The sequence below is a fragment of the Trichoderma gamsii genome, assembly GCF_001481775.2.
Source record: "Trichoderma gamsii strain T6085 chromosome Unknown Scaffold_26.2, whole genome shotgun sequence".
NCBI classification, from domain to species: domain Eukaryota; kingdom Fungi; phylum Ascomycota; class Sordariomycetes; order Hypocreales; family Hypocreaceae; genus Trichoderma; species Trichoderma gamsii.
Window position 1 is genome coordinate 371798 of NW_020171363.1, and position 16342 is coordinate 388139.

The following is a 16342-nucleotide window of genomic DNA, read 5'->3' on the forward strand; positions in this document are numbered from 1 at the left end:
AGATACGTGGCGTTATAATTGTTCTTTTATCTTCTTTCCTTTTGGAACAGCCAAGGCAGAGTGAAAAGATTGGGCTCAATATTCGTTTTCCATTCTTGAAACATTGCTTTAAAAAGTGTTTTACAATAATGAGCTTATGATTTTGTCTAGAGTAATTCTCTCATGATTTCCTGTTCTGCCTATGATACATGCATGTTATAATACGTATATTCGCCGGCGTCGTCCTTGTATGTCTTTGTCAAGCAGAGGTTCATCTTCTTGAATGCAATTTCGAGTCATTCCAAAAACAAGCTTGACGAGTTTGACGTAGCTCTCAAGCTTGAAGAAACTACGATTGATGATACTCTTAAAGTCAACCTCATTCTAGCGAACATACGGTGTAATATCAGATTCTAAAGCATGCAATGCGGCAAATGGTATGGCACCCAAGGTCGCATTATCGAAGTACACGCGCAAGGGATAGCAAGAACACAGGTACCAAAGGTCCTACCGTGTCATATTTCTATATTTCTATAGCGGGAGCAGTAGGAGAAGTAGAATTAGCGAAATAATGGTGTGCGTGATAGTGGAAGCTGTATGCCTATGGCTGTAGTCTTCCCTATATTTTTTACTTTCCATTTGTCATCATAGTCTCGTATAATATAACATAAGCCTTCATTCTACCTGTCTCTGTTCAGACGAGTCCTTAACGCTTTTCCGCCACCGCTTTAAAACCTTACTGTACCTTTTCGTCTGAGGATGATCTCGCCCAAATATCTTTTCCAGGCCAGCAACACAGTCTGCCATCAGCGCTATAGCCTCGCTCATTCTGCATAAGCCTTCTAAAGCAAGGGAAAGGTTGCCCATGAAGGCCAATACATTGGTGTGTTCTTCGCCTAGTTTCATCTTGCTTGCCTCTAGTGCTCGCATGCCTAATTCCTCGGCCTGTTTCCACCTTTTTTGTCCTTGGTAAACCAGCATAAGGTTATATGAAACTCTTAGTGGAAGCTCATCGCCTTCTCCTAGTACTCTTGTCTCTGTTCTTAGGACATGTGTCCCAAGAGCCTCTGCTTTTTCTAATAGGCCCTGAAAATAATATGTGTACACTAAGTCTGACATACTATTGAGCGTGCGTAGATGCTCTTCACCCCAAACCCTCTTCTGCATCTCCACGGCCTGTATCCCTAGTTCTTCTGCCTCCTTCAATCGGTGCTGCTTCTGGTATACCGATGCCAAATCAGACATGCAACTCAGCGTAAGAATGTGTTCCACCCCCAGAACTTTCTTGCTTGACTCTAGTATCTTAAGCAATAGGCCTTCTGCTTCTTTCACTCGACCTTGAAATTTATATATCAGTGAAAGGTTCATAAGATTTTGTAGGGTACCTTGATGCTCTTCGCCCATTACTCTCTTGGATGCCTCGCAAACCTGATTCTGTAAGCCTTCTGCCTCTTTCCACCGATTTTGCCCATAATATGTAAGTGCAAGATTGCGCATGACCGTGAGCGTACATGGATCCTCTTCCCCTAGCACCGCCTTGCATTTCTCCAGTGTTTGCACCCCCAAGATTTCCGCCTCTTTAAATCGACTCTGGTATCGATACGCCTCAGCGAGGTCGCACATACATCCGATTGTATCTGCGTGATTCTCTCCTGAGACTCTCTTACATATTTCTGTTGCCCGTATGCCTAATTTTTCTGCTTGAACCCCATCGCCTTCACAAAGAAAATACGCTGCCATTCGGTTTAGAAGTCCTGCTACATCTTCACCACTGTCAAACCCTGCGTTTTTCGTTAATACCGAAGTAGCATGGGGGAGGTATCTCATGCATATTTTGCGAGTTTCAAACTTCGCATGTGGATAATTAGCCGACATTGTCTTCATAGCAGATTTGGCAAACTTAGCCGCCCGGCCCTCGTTAATAACCCACTTTTGGGTTACGAGCTGCACCAGTCGGTGCATGGTTAAGCTTTTATCATCTGCTTCTGAAATAAAGGAAAAAGCTTTAAGTGTACCCAGCGCCTTTATAAGTACTGCTGTTGATAATGTATCGCTCTTGGTCTGCTCTTGGCATCTCTGCTGGTAATAATCCTCCACAAAGACCCTTGGAATTGCCTGGAAATGGAAGAAGCTTAAAAATGAGAGAATGTCGCTTGTCAAGGCATCTTTTTTCTTGATTTGTTCAAATGAGATCATCCAAGTTGCGGTAACCGCGTGCGGAGTTTCTGAGTCTCTCCCCACTGTTTCAAATGACTCACTCAGTTGGTCAATAAACGCAGAATCACTCTCGTCTAGGAGTTGAACATAGTCATCGATCGAGATTTCGTTTTCCTGGATAAATGAAGCAGCTTGCGCAAGGGCAAGCGGTAGATGCGCAAGTTTAGAGAACAGACGGACTGTCTCATCCACAGAAATTTGTTGAGTACTGATTATGAGTTGCAAAAGTTGATACGCTTCATCATCAGTCATCTTATCAATCTTAATAGGAGACAGCCCCTGACTTAGCCTGACGCCTGCTTTTTTGTCTCTGGTCGTGATGAGAACAGATCCGTGGTTGCAGTCTGGTATATAACGGGCCAGGTTGCCACTTGCCGGAGCTGCTGCTGCTTGACTACCCTCGCCTGGATTGTCCTGTTGTAGCTGATTTGAGAAGAACATGTCCATGTCGTCGGCGTTGTCGATTACCATAAGCCATCGCATCATGGTCTGCTGTTCTAGCCAGTTACTGACGAGCAGCAGCATGTCGGCCTTTGGGTCGTCTTGCCCAGGTATGTTGCATTTTTCAGCGATTGAAGCATAAGATTGGCGGAAGCGATCGATATTGCTGGCATGGACCCAGAACACGGAGATATCTGGAGATGTCGTTTGGAGCCAATACGCATAAGCGATTGCAATTTGTGTTTTACTGAATTATTTTAGATATCATCTATTACCGCCAAAGCTAGATAGAGAGAGAGGAGGGGAAATAAAGCCTTACCCAGCACCGCCAAGACCAAAAAGTGATACTCGTCTGCGTGACTGAGTGTAATCTCCCCGTTGGTCTAAGCCAAATTGCTTCTTAATATCGCTCAAGGGTCCTACCCGTGCAACGAAGTTTGGATTTTGGCTATATGGAACAAGAACTAAACAAGTTTTCCTTAGCAAGAGCTTGTTTGAGGGTCTTTCCTACATACATATTGATCGAGAAGTCTGCAAACGACGCCGTGATGCAAAAGCGCGTCTGCATAAACCACTGAGCCTTTCTCGTACATTTTGATAATTGGCGTCGTGAGGACCAAATTTGACCATTTCAGAATGCGTACGATTGATAGCACAGATATGCTCTGGCCCGTCTTCCCAAGGACGGCAATGTGTAGCTGAAGACTTTGTGACAAGAACTGTAGCAGGCCCAGTCATTTTCCAGTTGCCAGATTTATCCTATTTTGAGTTAGTTTCACCAAATGTAATGGTAGTACTATTGAAAGACATACTCGTTGCGCCGTTGGTGACTCAAGCGTTTCATAAAAGCAAAAGACCTCTGCACTGCCCTTCTCCCCTAACGCCTTGTGGAAATCTCGCTGCTGTATGGTAAGTACTTGCGAGTTATCTCGGTTCAGAGACTCGATTAGGAAACGATTTGGACTGGAATCTCCAGCCATGAGTACGAGGGACGCGATGTTCATGCCATCATGCGGGGTTCCGAAGAAGACAACCCCATAGATGGCGCGGATAAGGCTTTGATCGTCTTCATTTTCTGATCTAGATAACGATATCAAAGCCTGCCATATGCATTAATACTGCGAGAAAGAAAAAAATGTGTGGTGAAGAGTAGAGCTGCTTACCTGTTTGATGATTAAACCTCCGAGGCTATGGCCAAGCAGGATTATAGGTCGAATGATGGAAGCATTTGCTAGCCTTTGCAGACTACCAATGAAGCCAGTAGCAAGATCTTCAATATTCTGTGTACTCTTGCTCTCGGCAACGACTGAGTCATAACCATAAATCATGACCCGAGCGATCGGTTGATCGCTGGAGTCTAATGTAAGATCAAAAGGCAGAGAGTCGCGTAGCCACATGTGGCTTCCTCCCCTTTCTTTAAAAGACCCAAAAGCATGTCCCCCAAGGCCGGATAGTGCAATTATACTGTTTATATTAGCTGACAGAGCTCCTTCTTATCACTGAACATGGGGTTTCCTACTCTATCTTATGATCTTGCAGAGGTGGCGTATAAAGCGCCGTCATGCCATGGAACTCTTCGTCAATAGTCAGATATTGTTTCCGGTGATTAGAGCCCGCAGGCATTAAAATGGACCAGCTGCGGTCATGTTGATTAAGTATGTCCTCGAAAGTAGCCGTGGCCACCTGTGGGCCACCATGATCTTCAGACGTAAGAGACTCGATAGAAGAACCTACGACGCTGCCTTGAGTTTCAAGAAAGGACTGCAATTGTTGGCGGTCCCAGTCGATGGGAATTCCTGTTACCCGAAATGTGCTCTTTCTTATTGCTGTCTTTTTCTCCTCTTTGGATTTTCCCTTTAATTATCTTACAATCCAACGGTAAATGAAACCACGCTGATTCGATTGCATAATTTAAATGGCATTTAGCTCTGCGCTTTTAGACCTCAGCAGGTACTGCAGTGTTAGCTAATGCCCTGTTATGGGTTGACACTTTGCCTTAACCGTTATTATGGTCTATAAGTCAATCCGTGTCAACGAAGAGCATCCCGACTTCAACGAAAACGATACAAGGGTTGGGTAGAATCAAATGGAGGATTGCTCAGTTTGGGTAGAAATCACATCCGAAGGCCATTAGGCAGAATTCTCTTGCGGCCAGGCAGGCATCCACGGCAGGCTGTGGAGAGAATCGGGAAGCCCACGGAAGACTGACATTGCATGCAGGGAAAGGTTACCAAGTACCTAGGTACTCAACACCCCAGTTCTATTATCCAGTAATACTTCAGTTACAGCATAAGGTAGGTAAGCTGCTACTGTTACTACATCTACCACATCTACCACTGCTGCTACTGCTGCTACTGCTGCTTTCAGTAATTAAAATAATAACTTTATACGTTTTTTATGTATGTAGCTCAATCCATTATTGCGCTACAGCTGTGGTATCGGATAATTGGGCTCCTAGATTACTTTTCCGTTTGTGGATTTGCGAGCGCTGTCCACTTGGCTGTAAGCTGTAGCTGATCAGATCGCGGGGAGTATCTTGATATAGATTGACATTGGCATATCTGCCTTCATTAATAATCAAGCACCATTTTCAAAGCACAGCCTTCCGATGTTTGCGTCGTAGAAGACGAATCATCTCGCAAAAAAAGTAGTGCGGGGGTTGGATAGAAAAGAAATTGAATGATTGCGCTGTAGGAAAGTACTACCAGTATTAACTGGCAGAATGAGAGGTGGGGAACAGACAAAGCAGCTGGCGAATAAAAACACCATGTTATGTTATGTACCTATTACCTATTGTTAAGACTTATATAGTCCTGATACGTATTTACTACGGTAGTACGGATAGTCTCTGTTGAGAATGTTTCGTGGATACCAGCCTGGTCTTCCACATCTTTGTAGCTTACAGCGGACTTACACCAGCTCGTAGTAACTTTCGACCGCTATGACGATACTTTCTATATCTCGGCCGAATTTATTTCCGAAACAACTCCGTACTATGACATCCCTGCACTAAAACTCCGAAGAATCGCAAAATCAACGAGAAGCTAGTCATGCACTTAATAACTGTACAGCAGTGCTTTTTATCTTCTCCAGTTCATTTTTAATCTTTTGTTTTAATTTATCTTCTTCTTGCTGTTTCGCCCGGTGTCATTCTCTTTACCAGAAAACCACTATGCGCTCACCAGCCGCTACAGCAATGGCTCTCCGTGACGTAACTCGGCTCTGCGCGCGATGTCGCATACAAGCCTCACAAGCTCTACCTTTGAGCAGAACATCAAGCCGTCCAGCGCATAGCATCGCATCCTCTACTGTCAGAAGCTTCAACAAGACATTACCACAATCATATCGAAGCGCAGCATTCTTCTCCTCCAGCTCCACAGCATCCGCCTCTGCGCCCGAGTCCGAATCCAACACTTCCGCCTCCGACTCCAACAACTCCAACACATCACCACCAACCCACTACGAAATCTTCCCCGAAACCCTCCCCCTCGGCCCCCCTCCCTCGGGCCACTTCCCCATAAACACCCGCGCCCTCCGCCGCGAATTCCTCGCCCTCCAAGCCCGCCACCACCCCGACCGGCACCCGCACAACAAGCTCCGCGCCGAAGCCACCTCGGCCCTCATCAACGAGGCCTACAAGACGCTCGCCAACCCGCTGCTCCGCGCGCAGTACCTCCTCTCCCTGCGCGGCGTCGACGTCGCCACCGACGAGACCATGCAGGTCGACGACCCGAGCCTGCTCATGGTCGTGCTCGAGGCCCACGAGGAGATCTCCGACGCCACCGCCGCCGAGGACCTCGAGGAGCTGACGGCCGTCAATGACAAGCGCATCCGGGAGAGTGAGGAGGTGCTAGAGAGGGCCTTTCGCGAGGATGATGTCATGGCGGCGAAGAAGGAGGCTGTGAGGCTGAGGTATTGGGTTAATATCAAGCAGAGCTTGGATGATTGGGAGGAGGGCAAGCCGGTGGTGTTGCAGCACTGATGCCGTCAAAGGGGAGCTGATCACTCTTCTGAAGGTTACCTATGACTAGGTAGCTGATTTGAGTGTGTATTATACGGACTGGTACAATTATCTCGGCTGGACGTGAAAAGAAGTCTATAATAATGGGGGCATTTAGACAGTGGCGATAGACCTTTTGTAACAACATTTACGGTGGTGTTAGACGTATTGTAACAACATTTGGGGCAAGCAGGTCGCGCACAAGATAGCAGTCTTGCTTCAAAAGACACTTCTGTGTATTTGGCTATGTAACAAAGGTAGAGAGGCAACAAAATTTCTTAGATTTCATTGGTATACAGGTTTATATGTACACAACCAGTCGTGCCTCCTCATCCCCTGCAATCAATGTAGCCACCCTTCTGCCTCATAGTATCTATGCCCGCTCAAACCAAAAATATATACATTAATAAAAAGAGCAAAGCAGTCATGACCAATGGGTTGACTCGTGATATAGCATAGCATACCCTGTGTATCCTCCAATCCTATCTGTTACCCAACGCCAGCCATGCAATGTGATGCAAACATGCAGATTTAAATAAAAGAAGAAAAAAAAAAAGATTGTAAAAAGAGAGACGAGCTTTTGCATTCCGCATTTATGCTCTCTCTGTGCATGCATCACCGCTGGTATGCCGGCAATTGCTCCTCATTATCATTATCCCGCCTTCTCTGTATACTTGTGCTTCCCGTGGATGTTCCTACACCAGCTCTATAGTCTGGGTAATCATGCCCACCTTCGTCCTCATCCAGCATGGGGGCTGTTGGTTCAGCATCTGCCGTGAGTTCATCTTCTCTAGGGGCCCGGCCAGGACTACCGCTCTGATCCATATCCTCAGGAAACTCAGGGGGTGCGCTGGCTTCCTGCATAAGGCGCCTCCTCTCACGTTCTTGTTTATCTTCTCCGGGTTGTACGGAGCTATTGGCGGCGGCCGCAAGCTCTGCCTCACTTGGGGCAGATGGTGCCGTGCCATCTTCTGCCCCTGAGTTGCCAGCATAAGGTTGTCTTGGTGTGGCCTGGGCATCGTAAATGTCGTCTTCATCAGGTGCAGATGGACTGGTAGCGGTCAGATTAGACGGACCAGCAGGTGGCTGGCTGGGCAGCAGTCGCTGCTCTGCTTGTCTTATACGATCCTTTTCTGACAAGTCCCTCTGATCAGGCAATTGGGGAGGGGGTGGGATATAGGATGGTGCAACATCGGGAGAGGTTGTTTGCGGATAGCTTGGACGAAAAGGGTCATGGGGAGTATACGATGGGCGGTGATTATTCGTCTGCGGAGGAAAGTATTCTTGTGGTGGTGGTGGTGGCCCATGGGTATGATGAGTATTACCGCGGTCGATATCTTCATAGCGAGTTGGAGTTGGAAGAACAACGTTGATCTCATCATCGCTCTCTGGATTATCAAGCGTTTTAGATGATGACGATACCTTGATGAGCTTCCGAGGCCCTGAGGAGTCCACTGTGCCGACGACGGACTCGAGCGCCACACAAACAATTCCCTTGTGCCTCCTCAGGGGCGTCGTATCGATGATTTCGATCTGAGCCCCTCTCCTCTGCGAGAACATGTTTATACTTTGATCTGCGGCGCTATTGCTCACGGTGGCATATCGTGACGTCTTGCGAGATGGGAAATTGCCAGACAGCTTCCCGCCTAGGTCAACGAGGACTTCTACCTGGTATTTGAAAGAGATCATATCTCCCGGCACGCCCTTGATAGTCGGGAAGGAATCGTCGGGGATCTTGACCGGCACCGTGACAGATGCCGACATGGTTGCTGGATCGATGATTAGTGGCGCCGTAGTCTGATCGAGGTCTTTGCGAAACACGCTGACGGAGCCTGTCGAAGAGAGTGAAATTCCACCCAGCCCCGTACGAGATTTGGGATATATGTCTTCCTTTTGTAATCGACGAGCGTCTTCTTTAGACATCATGTTCTTAAATAGTTGTGCTGGCGGAGAAGAATCAATCTTGCCTTGACGGAAAAGGGTGACGATAACACCGGTCATGCTCTTGATCTGCTTGATATGCTGCACCGTGACCCGCACTGACACAGCATCACCCGGGAGGCAGCCGCCTTTGAGCAATTCTATGCTGGCAGTGATGGTATTGTCGTTGACCGCTTGCTGCTGCGCCGACATGGCACCGGCAGTGCCCACATGTGACAGTTGTGTGAAGTCGCTCCGACTCATGGTAGTGCCAATGCTGCGCCCACTCTCGCCGCTGATTTCACTCTGCACGTCGCTCGACGTGGCCGCTCCTCGGTGCTCACTTTGTTGGTCAGTAGAATCCTCTGCCGGTGGTTCCTGGGCATCAGGCTCAGATACTACATCAGTAGCCTCTGGTGCAGCAAGAGTGGTCTTGTCCAGTGCCTTGTCCAGTGCCATTGACGACTTTTTCTTCTTCATTTTCCGATTTATAGGCTCAAGGAAGATGATTCTGGGTGCCGGCGGCGGGACGAGGCCAACGTCTATCCTCTCTGCCAAAACGACCTTTCGCTCGCATGTCATTGTCGGCGACATGGAGACGGGACGTGTCAGAGTCGCTGTGATCATGTAGGAGATAGTTCCGCGTTCAAACTAGTTTTCGACAAAAAAGAATGGTATTAGCATTTCCGCCGCAGTAGCCAAGGTGCTTTATGCTTGGCAAGGTGCCACGCGTGTGCGCACACGCAATCGAAAACTCACGTCAATGCTACTCGGGAGTCCCTTGTCAGGGAACACCAAGTCGAAGCGGAATTCGAACCTGCCGGGATCGAGCCTGCCCTCGCCGCTCAGAACCTGTTCATCCTGGAAGAGGCTTGCGAAGCCATTGCCGTGATACTGTGGCCGCGAGGAGCTTCCTCCTTGCGGCAGCGCCGTAATGTCCCGTCCCTTTCTACTTCCGGCGGGATCCTTGAGCACGCGCACAAAGCCATGGAGGGCCACGACTAGGTGAGTGTAGCGCACTGATTTGACGACGGAGATGGCGACGGCGCCGTGGACGTGGTCGCCGGCATTGTATTTGCGGTGTGGCTCGTCGCAGCGGACATGGAAGTCGGCGACGCTGCGGTTGCGGCTTCGTAAGGGGAAGGGCAGATTGATGGAGGACCCCAGTCGCGCCAGAAAGCCGGGGCGCGACAGGGACGTAGAAGAGGCAGTCGGAGCAGAAGTAGAGATGGGTTCGGGCGCAGGCGTCGGAGTTGGCGGCGTAGAGGTTGAGGCTGACGGGGAGGCAGATGTCGCTGTTCTCGTCCTTGCGATTGGTGTGGCGGGGATCGACGGTGTTGGCGACGATGAGGTGCTGCTGGCAGTGCCTGTGGCAGTGGCAGTTGCGGGAGCGCCTGGAAGCGACGGCAGCGAAACGGACGCCGAGGCCGACGATGTTGACACGCCGCCTATGCGCCGAGACGGTGCTGGTGGCATGAGCGTGACAAAGGCGGACTCGGGCGCTGCTACGGCCGCAGAGACGGTTGTGGTGGTCGCGGTCGCTCTCCCTCTCTGCCTCTGTCTTTTGTGTCGTGGGCGGCCGTGGTGCTGCGATCGTGGCTCGTGTGGCTTGTGGTCGTGGTCTCGTAGATTAATTGTACCTAGTCAGCGGTACCCCAGCTCCAAAAACGATGGATCCCCTAGCAGCAGCAGCAGCAGCAGCAGTCGCAGTGCTAATCAGTCAATAACCCAGGAATTGGCGGTTTTTCTCCTCTATAAGAAAACCGGCAAAAGCACATGCCCAAAAACGAAGCAGGAGAAGGTGAGAAGGAGATATGGGAATAAGATTAGGCCCGTGGGATTTTATCACTTCTGCCTCTCAGTCGTTAGGAACCAAAAAAACCAATAGTTGTGATTAAACTGCACCAGCAGCCTTGCTCCAACGGCAGACCGGCACGGCCAGAGTGGATTGAGGGAAGGTTCGGGTGTGCGCCTCAGTATTAGCACCAGACGCATTCCAGCGAGCGATGACGACGACGGCCTGATTGCCCGGTATGTGGTGGGTTGATGCCGATTCGCAGCGGGATAGATTGAGAAGAGAAGAGAGAAGAGCACGAGAGGAAAAGGAGAGAGGCCAGTGAACAAGCAGAGCAAGAATAAAAATAGCCAGATCTAAATCTGGGTAATCTCCAAATGCAAATCCAAATACAGACTCGGGCAAGACAGATCGAGCCAGCACCTGCCTGCTGCTAGGACTAATGTAGGGTGCAGGAGCAAAGCCGCACCAGCACCCCATCCTGCCTTTTTCGGCTCAGTCTCCAATCTCCCGCCTGCATGTACTTGCACAGCTCTGCACTGCATGCACATACGAAATACACGTCCAAGTCTCACTCTCAGCACTAATATCAACAGGCACAGTCGCTACGATGCATTATAACAAGCCCAACTGGAATCAATCCCTAGAATTCATTGAATGTTAAAACGTACCTCTCTCGGCCCTATTTGCCGTGAGACCCGTCTTGCCGTCCTAGAAACAAAAGCTGGAGGATAGACGCCTAGAGAAAAATATAATCCCCCCTACAAGTACGATGCCCCCCTAACCCCTGCTCTGTCTATCGTAAGCTTGGCGACGTAAGCCAGTCAAATCCCCCCAAGATTCACCAACCCTTGCCCAGGCACACCCGCCCCAAACCCATCCTTTTTTTTCCTGGAGGTTCTACAAGTACCTACACTAGAGTAGGTATTCTTCCTTTCCCCAAGGATGGGGTTCCATCGTGTGATTTCGCGGCCTCTTCTTCCCTTCAGGAGCCTGGGCCCTGGTCCATACTATCCATAACAAGGATTCTCCTCCCCGCTCGGATACTTCGGGGAGATACTAAAGCCAAGAAAAAAGCTTGGTCATGCTGGTGGTTGCTGTACAGAACGAGCGTCTGCGATCATTTTGCCTGGTGTTTCCCAGATGCTACCCATTGGGTAGTAGTGATACTATCAAATGATTGCCCGGCCCGGCCAATCCGATCCATTTATGGCATGAAATTCGCGAATTGGCGCAGCACATGCTTGTACTGGTGGTGCTGCTGGTTTAATTTCTTTTGATATTGGTCTGGTACCACAAGTCGGAGCTGCTGCTGTACACATCATAAGCCGTCAAATACACACTTTATTGGTATGCTTCAGACTCGTACTTTTACTTGATAAGAGAACGGCCAGTCAACATAGCACGCCTGATAATCCCTGTACTCCTTGCTCCATAGTAAGTAGACACGTCGAAAACGTGTGAGTGCTTGATAGACCCCAATCAAGACCTGTACACCGTTGATCCGCCAATCAAGCAGCGGTGATAACACGGCATTACGAGAGGCTATTCGTATTATGATACTTCGTATCTATAAGTAGACAACTATGGATGCTGAATACTACCTAGTATGCATGTCTTACTTTGGAATGAATTCTATCTGGTCCAAACCGGTATTAATCATGCATTCATTGCGCCTGAGTAAATGAAGTATACTAATAATAACTTGAAGTCTCATCGTATTAATAGTAACGCATTAAAGACATCACACAATACAAAGTACACACGTATCTGAGGTATTGAGATAGTCAGGTCTTGATAAGTGTTTCATTTGATTTCATTATCACCGGCTCTATGTACTAGGCATCTGGTGTGTGCTCGCGTCCTTGTATGATATGCCATGCTCAACTTTTTATGCAATTATTCAAACACCTCTTCGTTATGCTTGTTGCTCAACCAAATATTCATAGCCAGTCTCCAACGCCAATGAGTGCTGTCAGTCGTGACAGTCTGAAGAAAGAAAAAGAAAAATGTAAACGACCCAAATGCGCCAAACCAATGCTAATCAAACATAATACACTTCATACACATGCTTTCGTGTCATTTTTAGTCCAACGCCTCGCCTGACAAAATCGTTCGCAGGATATCAGCACCAACGCCCTCGGCGATTGACTCCATCTCCTTATCGCCAACACAGCTGGCAATTCGTTTCTCATCACCGCTGGCGGCTGCCACTTTTCGACCTCGCTTGCTAGGTGTCTGTGGCATGATGAAGCTGCCAGTCTTTCCTTCCACTGCGTTAACAAGGCCCAGTGTCTCAAGACTGCCCACCACCTCTCGGAACTCGGAGCTCGACAACGGGTGAAGCACAGAGTCGCGCAGACACAGCTTGCAGTACTTATCAAAGAGTAACTTGATAGTAGGTGCCATCGTCTGTGATTTGCTTGGGGTGAGAGGCGCGCCAGCCCCTTTAGCAATCGTTCGAATGTGATTCTCGTAGGCCACCAAAGAACACAGGGCAGCCTTCTGCTGAAGATTGAGGGCCTTGAGACGCTGGGTTGTTCCGTTACTGAAGGCAGCAGCCGTCACTTTGTTTAAATGTCCTATCGATGCTCGTGGAGCCGTCTCTGCGGTCAAAGCTTTTAGTGACGCTGTGGTAATCTGAAAGACGCTGCGAGTAGATCCGCCAGCAGAGTTGCCGTTGATGTTCTCTCCAAGTGGCTTTTTGGTAGGTGTTAATTGCAAAAATTTCTGTCGTGCTTCCTCCTCGTGCTTTGACCGGGTCTCTGCCTCTACCAAATCCAGGGCTCGGCGGCAGATCTCAAATGCTCGGCGCAGGTCTCCGGTCTGGCTTGAAACTTTGCGGGAACAAAGTTCGATGGCGGCAGGGTGAATGAAGGGAACAAAGCCTTCTTTTCCCTCGGGCATCAAGGATTTCAGTCGGGTAATGATGATATTTTTGACCTGAGCGGCGGTATATGGGAGAAAGGGGAGTAGCTCAGGCTTGAGATTCTTCGATTTGAGGCGCGGTAAGAAGCGGTCGGTAAGATCCAAAGCGTTTGCAATTCCAAGCAATAGCAGCTTAGAAGACTTTGCCAACGACCATTCGAACAAACGGTAGAGACTCTCCAGATCCAACGTGAGAATGTGATCAATTTCATCCAGGGTGACGAGACATGTGGCAGATGATTTGGCTTTGGAAAAGAACATTTTCTGTAGAGATGAGATGGCTTCAGCTTCTGATAGATCGCTGCCGTCTTCACCGAGGGCGGCTAGAAGTGTGTGATATAAATCTTTTGATGACTTGATACTCATGCAGTTGACATACGCGCTGCGAACTCCTTCTTGCTCAGAATAGGTCTTGGCTATGTTGGTGATCATGGCACTCTTTCCAGTGCCGGGCGGACCACTGATGTACATGCATCCTCCAGGAGCTGATGTCGATACGCGATCCAGGAAAGTCGTTAGCTGCTCTCGCTCTGCTTCCCTTCCAACCAACTGGCCAGGTTCTGCTCCTCTGGCAAACAGCTGTCGAGCCTGGTGATAGACGGTCTGGATTGTGGTGGGCGTAAGAGGTGACTGGGGAGTGAGTCGTTTGAAGAGCTTGCCGGCCGACATGACCGCGTGCCGCGGCGTACTCGGATAAGAGCCGAGCACATCTCGATGTCGAGGAGCGGAGGGCGTGACAGGATTGGATTTCAATGAGGTTTGTGACACGCTCCGCTTGAACTTGCGTGGTGATGGCTCCTTCAACACCTCTTCGCCTTCGCTGTCATTGTCGTTGTCGCTAACATTTTCGTCGACAACATAGTCGGGGTCCTGGTTCTCATCGTTGAAGGACACGGACGCCAGGCGGCATCGGCGAAGTCTTTTGCTGGGAGAACTTGGTATGACTGAAAAGAGAGGCGTGGTTTAATATCAAGGGAGACACGTGAGTGTGAAAGAGCCACAGCAGGACTTACCATCTTCGACGATGCTGCGCGTCCGCTTTCTCAACTCGGAAGGACGAGCCATTGCAACTGGTGATGAAAAACCTGTAGTCAAGGGGCTCCTTCCAGACAAGTCGCGGAAGATAAACGGCAGCAGCGATTATCAGGTTGGAAACGTCACCGGTGCCTTCTAGTTTGACGCAAATGCAGGAAAGGAAAGACAAGATGCAGTGCAGTTGCAGGTTAGGAACAAAATTGCAGGTGCAGAGGGTATTATGAGGAAAGCTGCAGCTGTGGCCGTGGAGCTACAAGAGAAAGGGCGTTTTTGGCGTTGAACCAGGGGTGTTTCTGCGTACCCGCTAAATACGCGCTAAAGTGCCTGCCGAAGACCAGCGGGTCGCGTTTTTTGGTGCGCGATGATCGCGTTGATAGACGCGAGAAATCCATTAGGCGGGGATGTACCGCGAATCGCGCATAACGCCCTACAAGTGGGATGTCGGCCTTCTAAAGAGATGTCTTGCATGGCACAGCGAAATGTAAAAGCAATTGGCTAGCCAGGCCTCGGACTGCTTTTCTGCAGTTGGTCTTCCATTTACTTTACTGATTACTATACATCGAAATACGAATTTCAGTCCATTGGTGTTGAAATATTACACGGAAAAAACATGGAACCCTTGTGTTTCTTGACCATACTGGCTCTCTACTTTACCGCTTCAGCTGCACGCGGTGCTCTCGAATCGCCACGAAAATGTATCGACGTATTCCCTTGATACTTTGTGACCAAACTCGGTCCAAAGCTTCTTAAATTGCCGATATCTATGGAAGAAGGATTAAATATGACGGAGCTGACAAAACCACTTAACACCAAAGGCAAAGCTTTGTAGCGCGGCGCGTTCATATCAAGTAGGGAAAGAAATCTTAATAGCGAAAGTAAAAGCAGAACCTTAATCTAGAGCACGAGATACATGATCAGTAAAAGCATCGCTGAATAATACGGCAATCTCGACCCTTTGGCCCTGGCAGCAGTTGAGCTCTGGAAATCCAGCTCCATACCTGAGCTACTAGGGCAGCTTTTAGCCCAGTGCACCCTTGTTGGTAGATCTCAAGCTCCCACCAAACCAATCAGCTCATTGCGTCATAGAACCAATCAACGTCAAAGCGCAACTTTCATCGCCTCCCTCCAAGTCTCAACCAACCATCTCCCTCTCCCTGATTTTCTTCCTTCTCTCAAAAATCATCTTAAAGTAATTCAAACGGCCACAGTACCGCCAAGATGACGACTTACATCCCAGCCCTCACAATACCTTCAAACGTGTTCCTAAATCCCGCCTCCTCCATCCTCCTCCCCATCGCATTGGGTACTTCCGTTGGCTTTGGAACTCGACGTAAGAAAATGAAACTGCGGCCATGTAAGAGTTGAAAGAAATAACCATAAATCATAGCCTCCAAAGCGCAAAAGACATATCTCGCATTGAAGCAGCCTCCTTTACACCCTCCGCCGTGGGTTTTCGGCCCAGTATGGACCGTTCTTTACGGGTACATCTCTCCCTCTACCAGACTCGTTTTATACCCCATGTCTTGAATCTTTATCATCACTGTTTCATTATTCATATAATCGAATGACTAACCAATCCTCCAAGGCTTATGGGATACGCCGCTTACCGTGCTGCATGGACCGGCCTCTCACCCTTCTCTTCCCCACAGACCATCCAGACAACGAAGCATAGCATGACGGTTTACACCATCCAGCTGGGCCTCAACCTCGTCTGGATGCCGCTCTTCTTCGTTGCCAAGCGCCCCATCGAAGCCACCGCCGACATTGTCGTTTTGCTGGGCCTCAACGGTTATCTAGCTTCGCTGTGGGGATCAATCGATTCGGTTGCGGCCTGGTGCCATGCTCCCTATATCGCATGGCTGGGGTTTGCGACGTATCTGAGCGCTGGCGCCGGATACCTCAATGACTGGAACCTGGCGGACAAGGAGGAGACCAGAGATGATGTGAAGCAATAGGAAAGCTAACATACTTATCAACACATCAAAATGTCACGCTACATTGGGTGAAAACGTGCTGAGCGACTCGAA

General features: G+C 49.0%; 5 protein-coding genes across 5 annotated transcripts; 2 read left to right on the plus strand and 3 right to left on the minus strand.

Annotated features, from left to right (window-relative positions):
• Window positions 1-1984: 1984 nt before the first annotated feature.
• On the minus strand, window positions 1985-4260 carry TGAM01_v207263 (hypothetical protein; the record flags this gene model as incomplete). The annotated part of the gene is made up of 7 exons (XM_024550045.1): window positions 1985-2094; window positions 2238-2884; window positions 2957-3101; window positions 3153-3396; window positions 3450-3737; window positions 3801-4101; window positions 4157-4260. 7 exons carry the CDS (start codon window positions 4258-4260, stop codon window positions 1985-1987), a joined length of 1839 nt encoding a protein of 612 aa, XP_024405211.1.
• Window positions 4261-5809: 1549 nt separating this feature from the next.
• Window positions 5810-6619, plus strand: TGAM01_v207265 (Fe-S protein assembly co-chaperone HscB; the record flags this gene model as incomplete). Its single annotated transcript, XM_018803670.1, has 1 exon — window positions 5810-6619. One exon carries the CDS (start codon window positions 5810-5812, stop codon window positions 6617-6619), a length of 810 nt encoding a protein of 269 aa, XP_018663043.1.
• A 633-nt stretch (window positions 6620-7252) lies between these two features.
• Window positions 7253-10033, minus strand: TGAM01_v207264 (hypothetical protein; the record flags this gene model as incomplete). Its single annotated transcript, XM_018803669.1, has 2 exons — window positions 7253-9208; window positions 9317-10033. 2 exons carry the CDS (start codon window positions 10031-10033, stop codon window positions 7253-7255), a joined length of 2673 nt encoding a protein of 890 aa, XP_018663042.1.
• Window positions 10034-12437: 2404 nt separating this feature from the next.
• On the minus strand, window positions 12438-14345 carry TGAM01_v207266 (cell division control protein 6; the record flags this gene model as incomplete). The annotated part of the gene is made up of 2 exons (XM_024550046.1): window positions 12438-14224; window positions 14294-14345. 2 exons carry the CDS (start codon window positions 14343-14345, stop codon window positions 12438-12440), a joined length of 1839 nt encoding a protein of 612 aa, XP_024405212.1.
• A 1188-nt stretch (window positions 14346-15533) lies between these two features.
• TGAM01_v207267 (TspO/MBR family protein) lies at window positions 15534-16270 on the plus strand (the record flags this gene model as incomplete). The annotated part of the gene is made up of 3 exons (XM_018803667.1): window positions 15534-15645; window positions 15703-15796; window positions 15901-16270. 3 exons carry the CDS (start codon window positions 15534-15536, stop codon window positions 16268-16270), a joined length of 576 nt encoding a protein of 191 aa, XP_018663040.1.
• Between the last annotated feature and the right edge of the window lie 72 nt (window positions 16271-16342).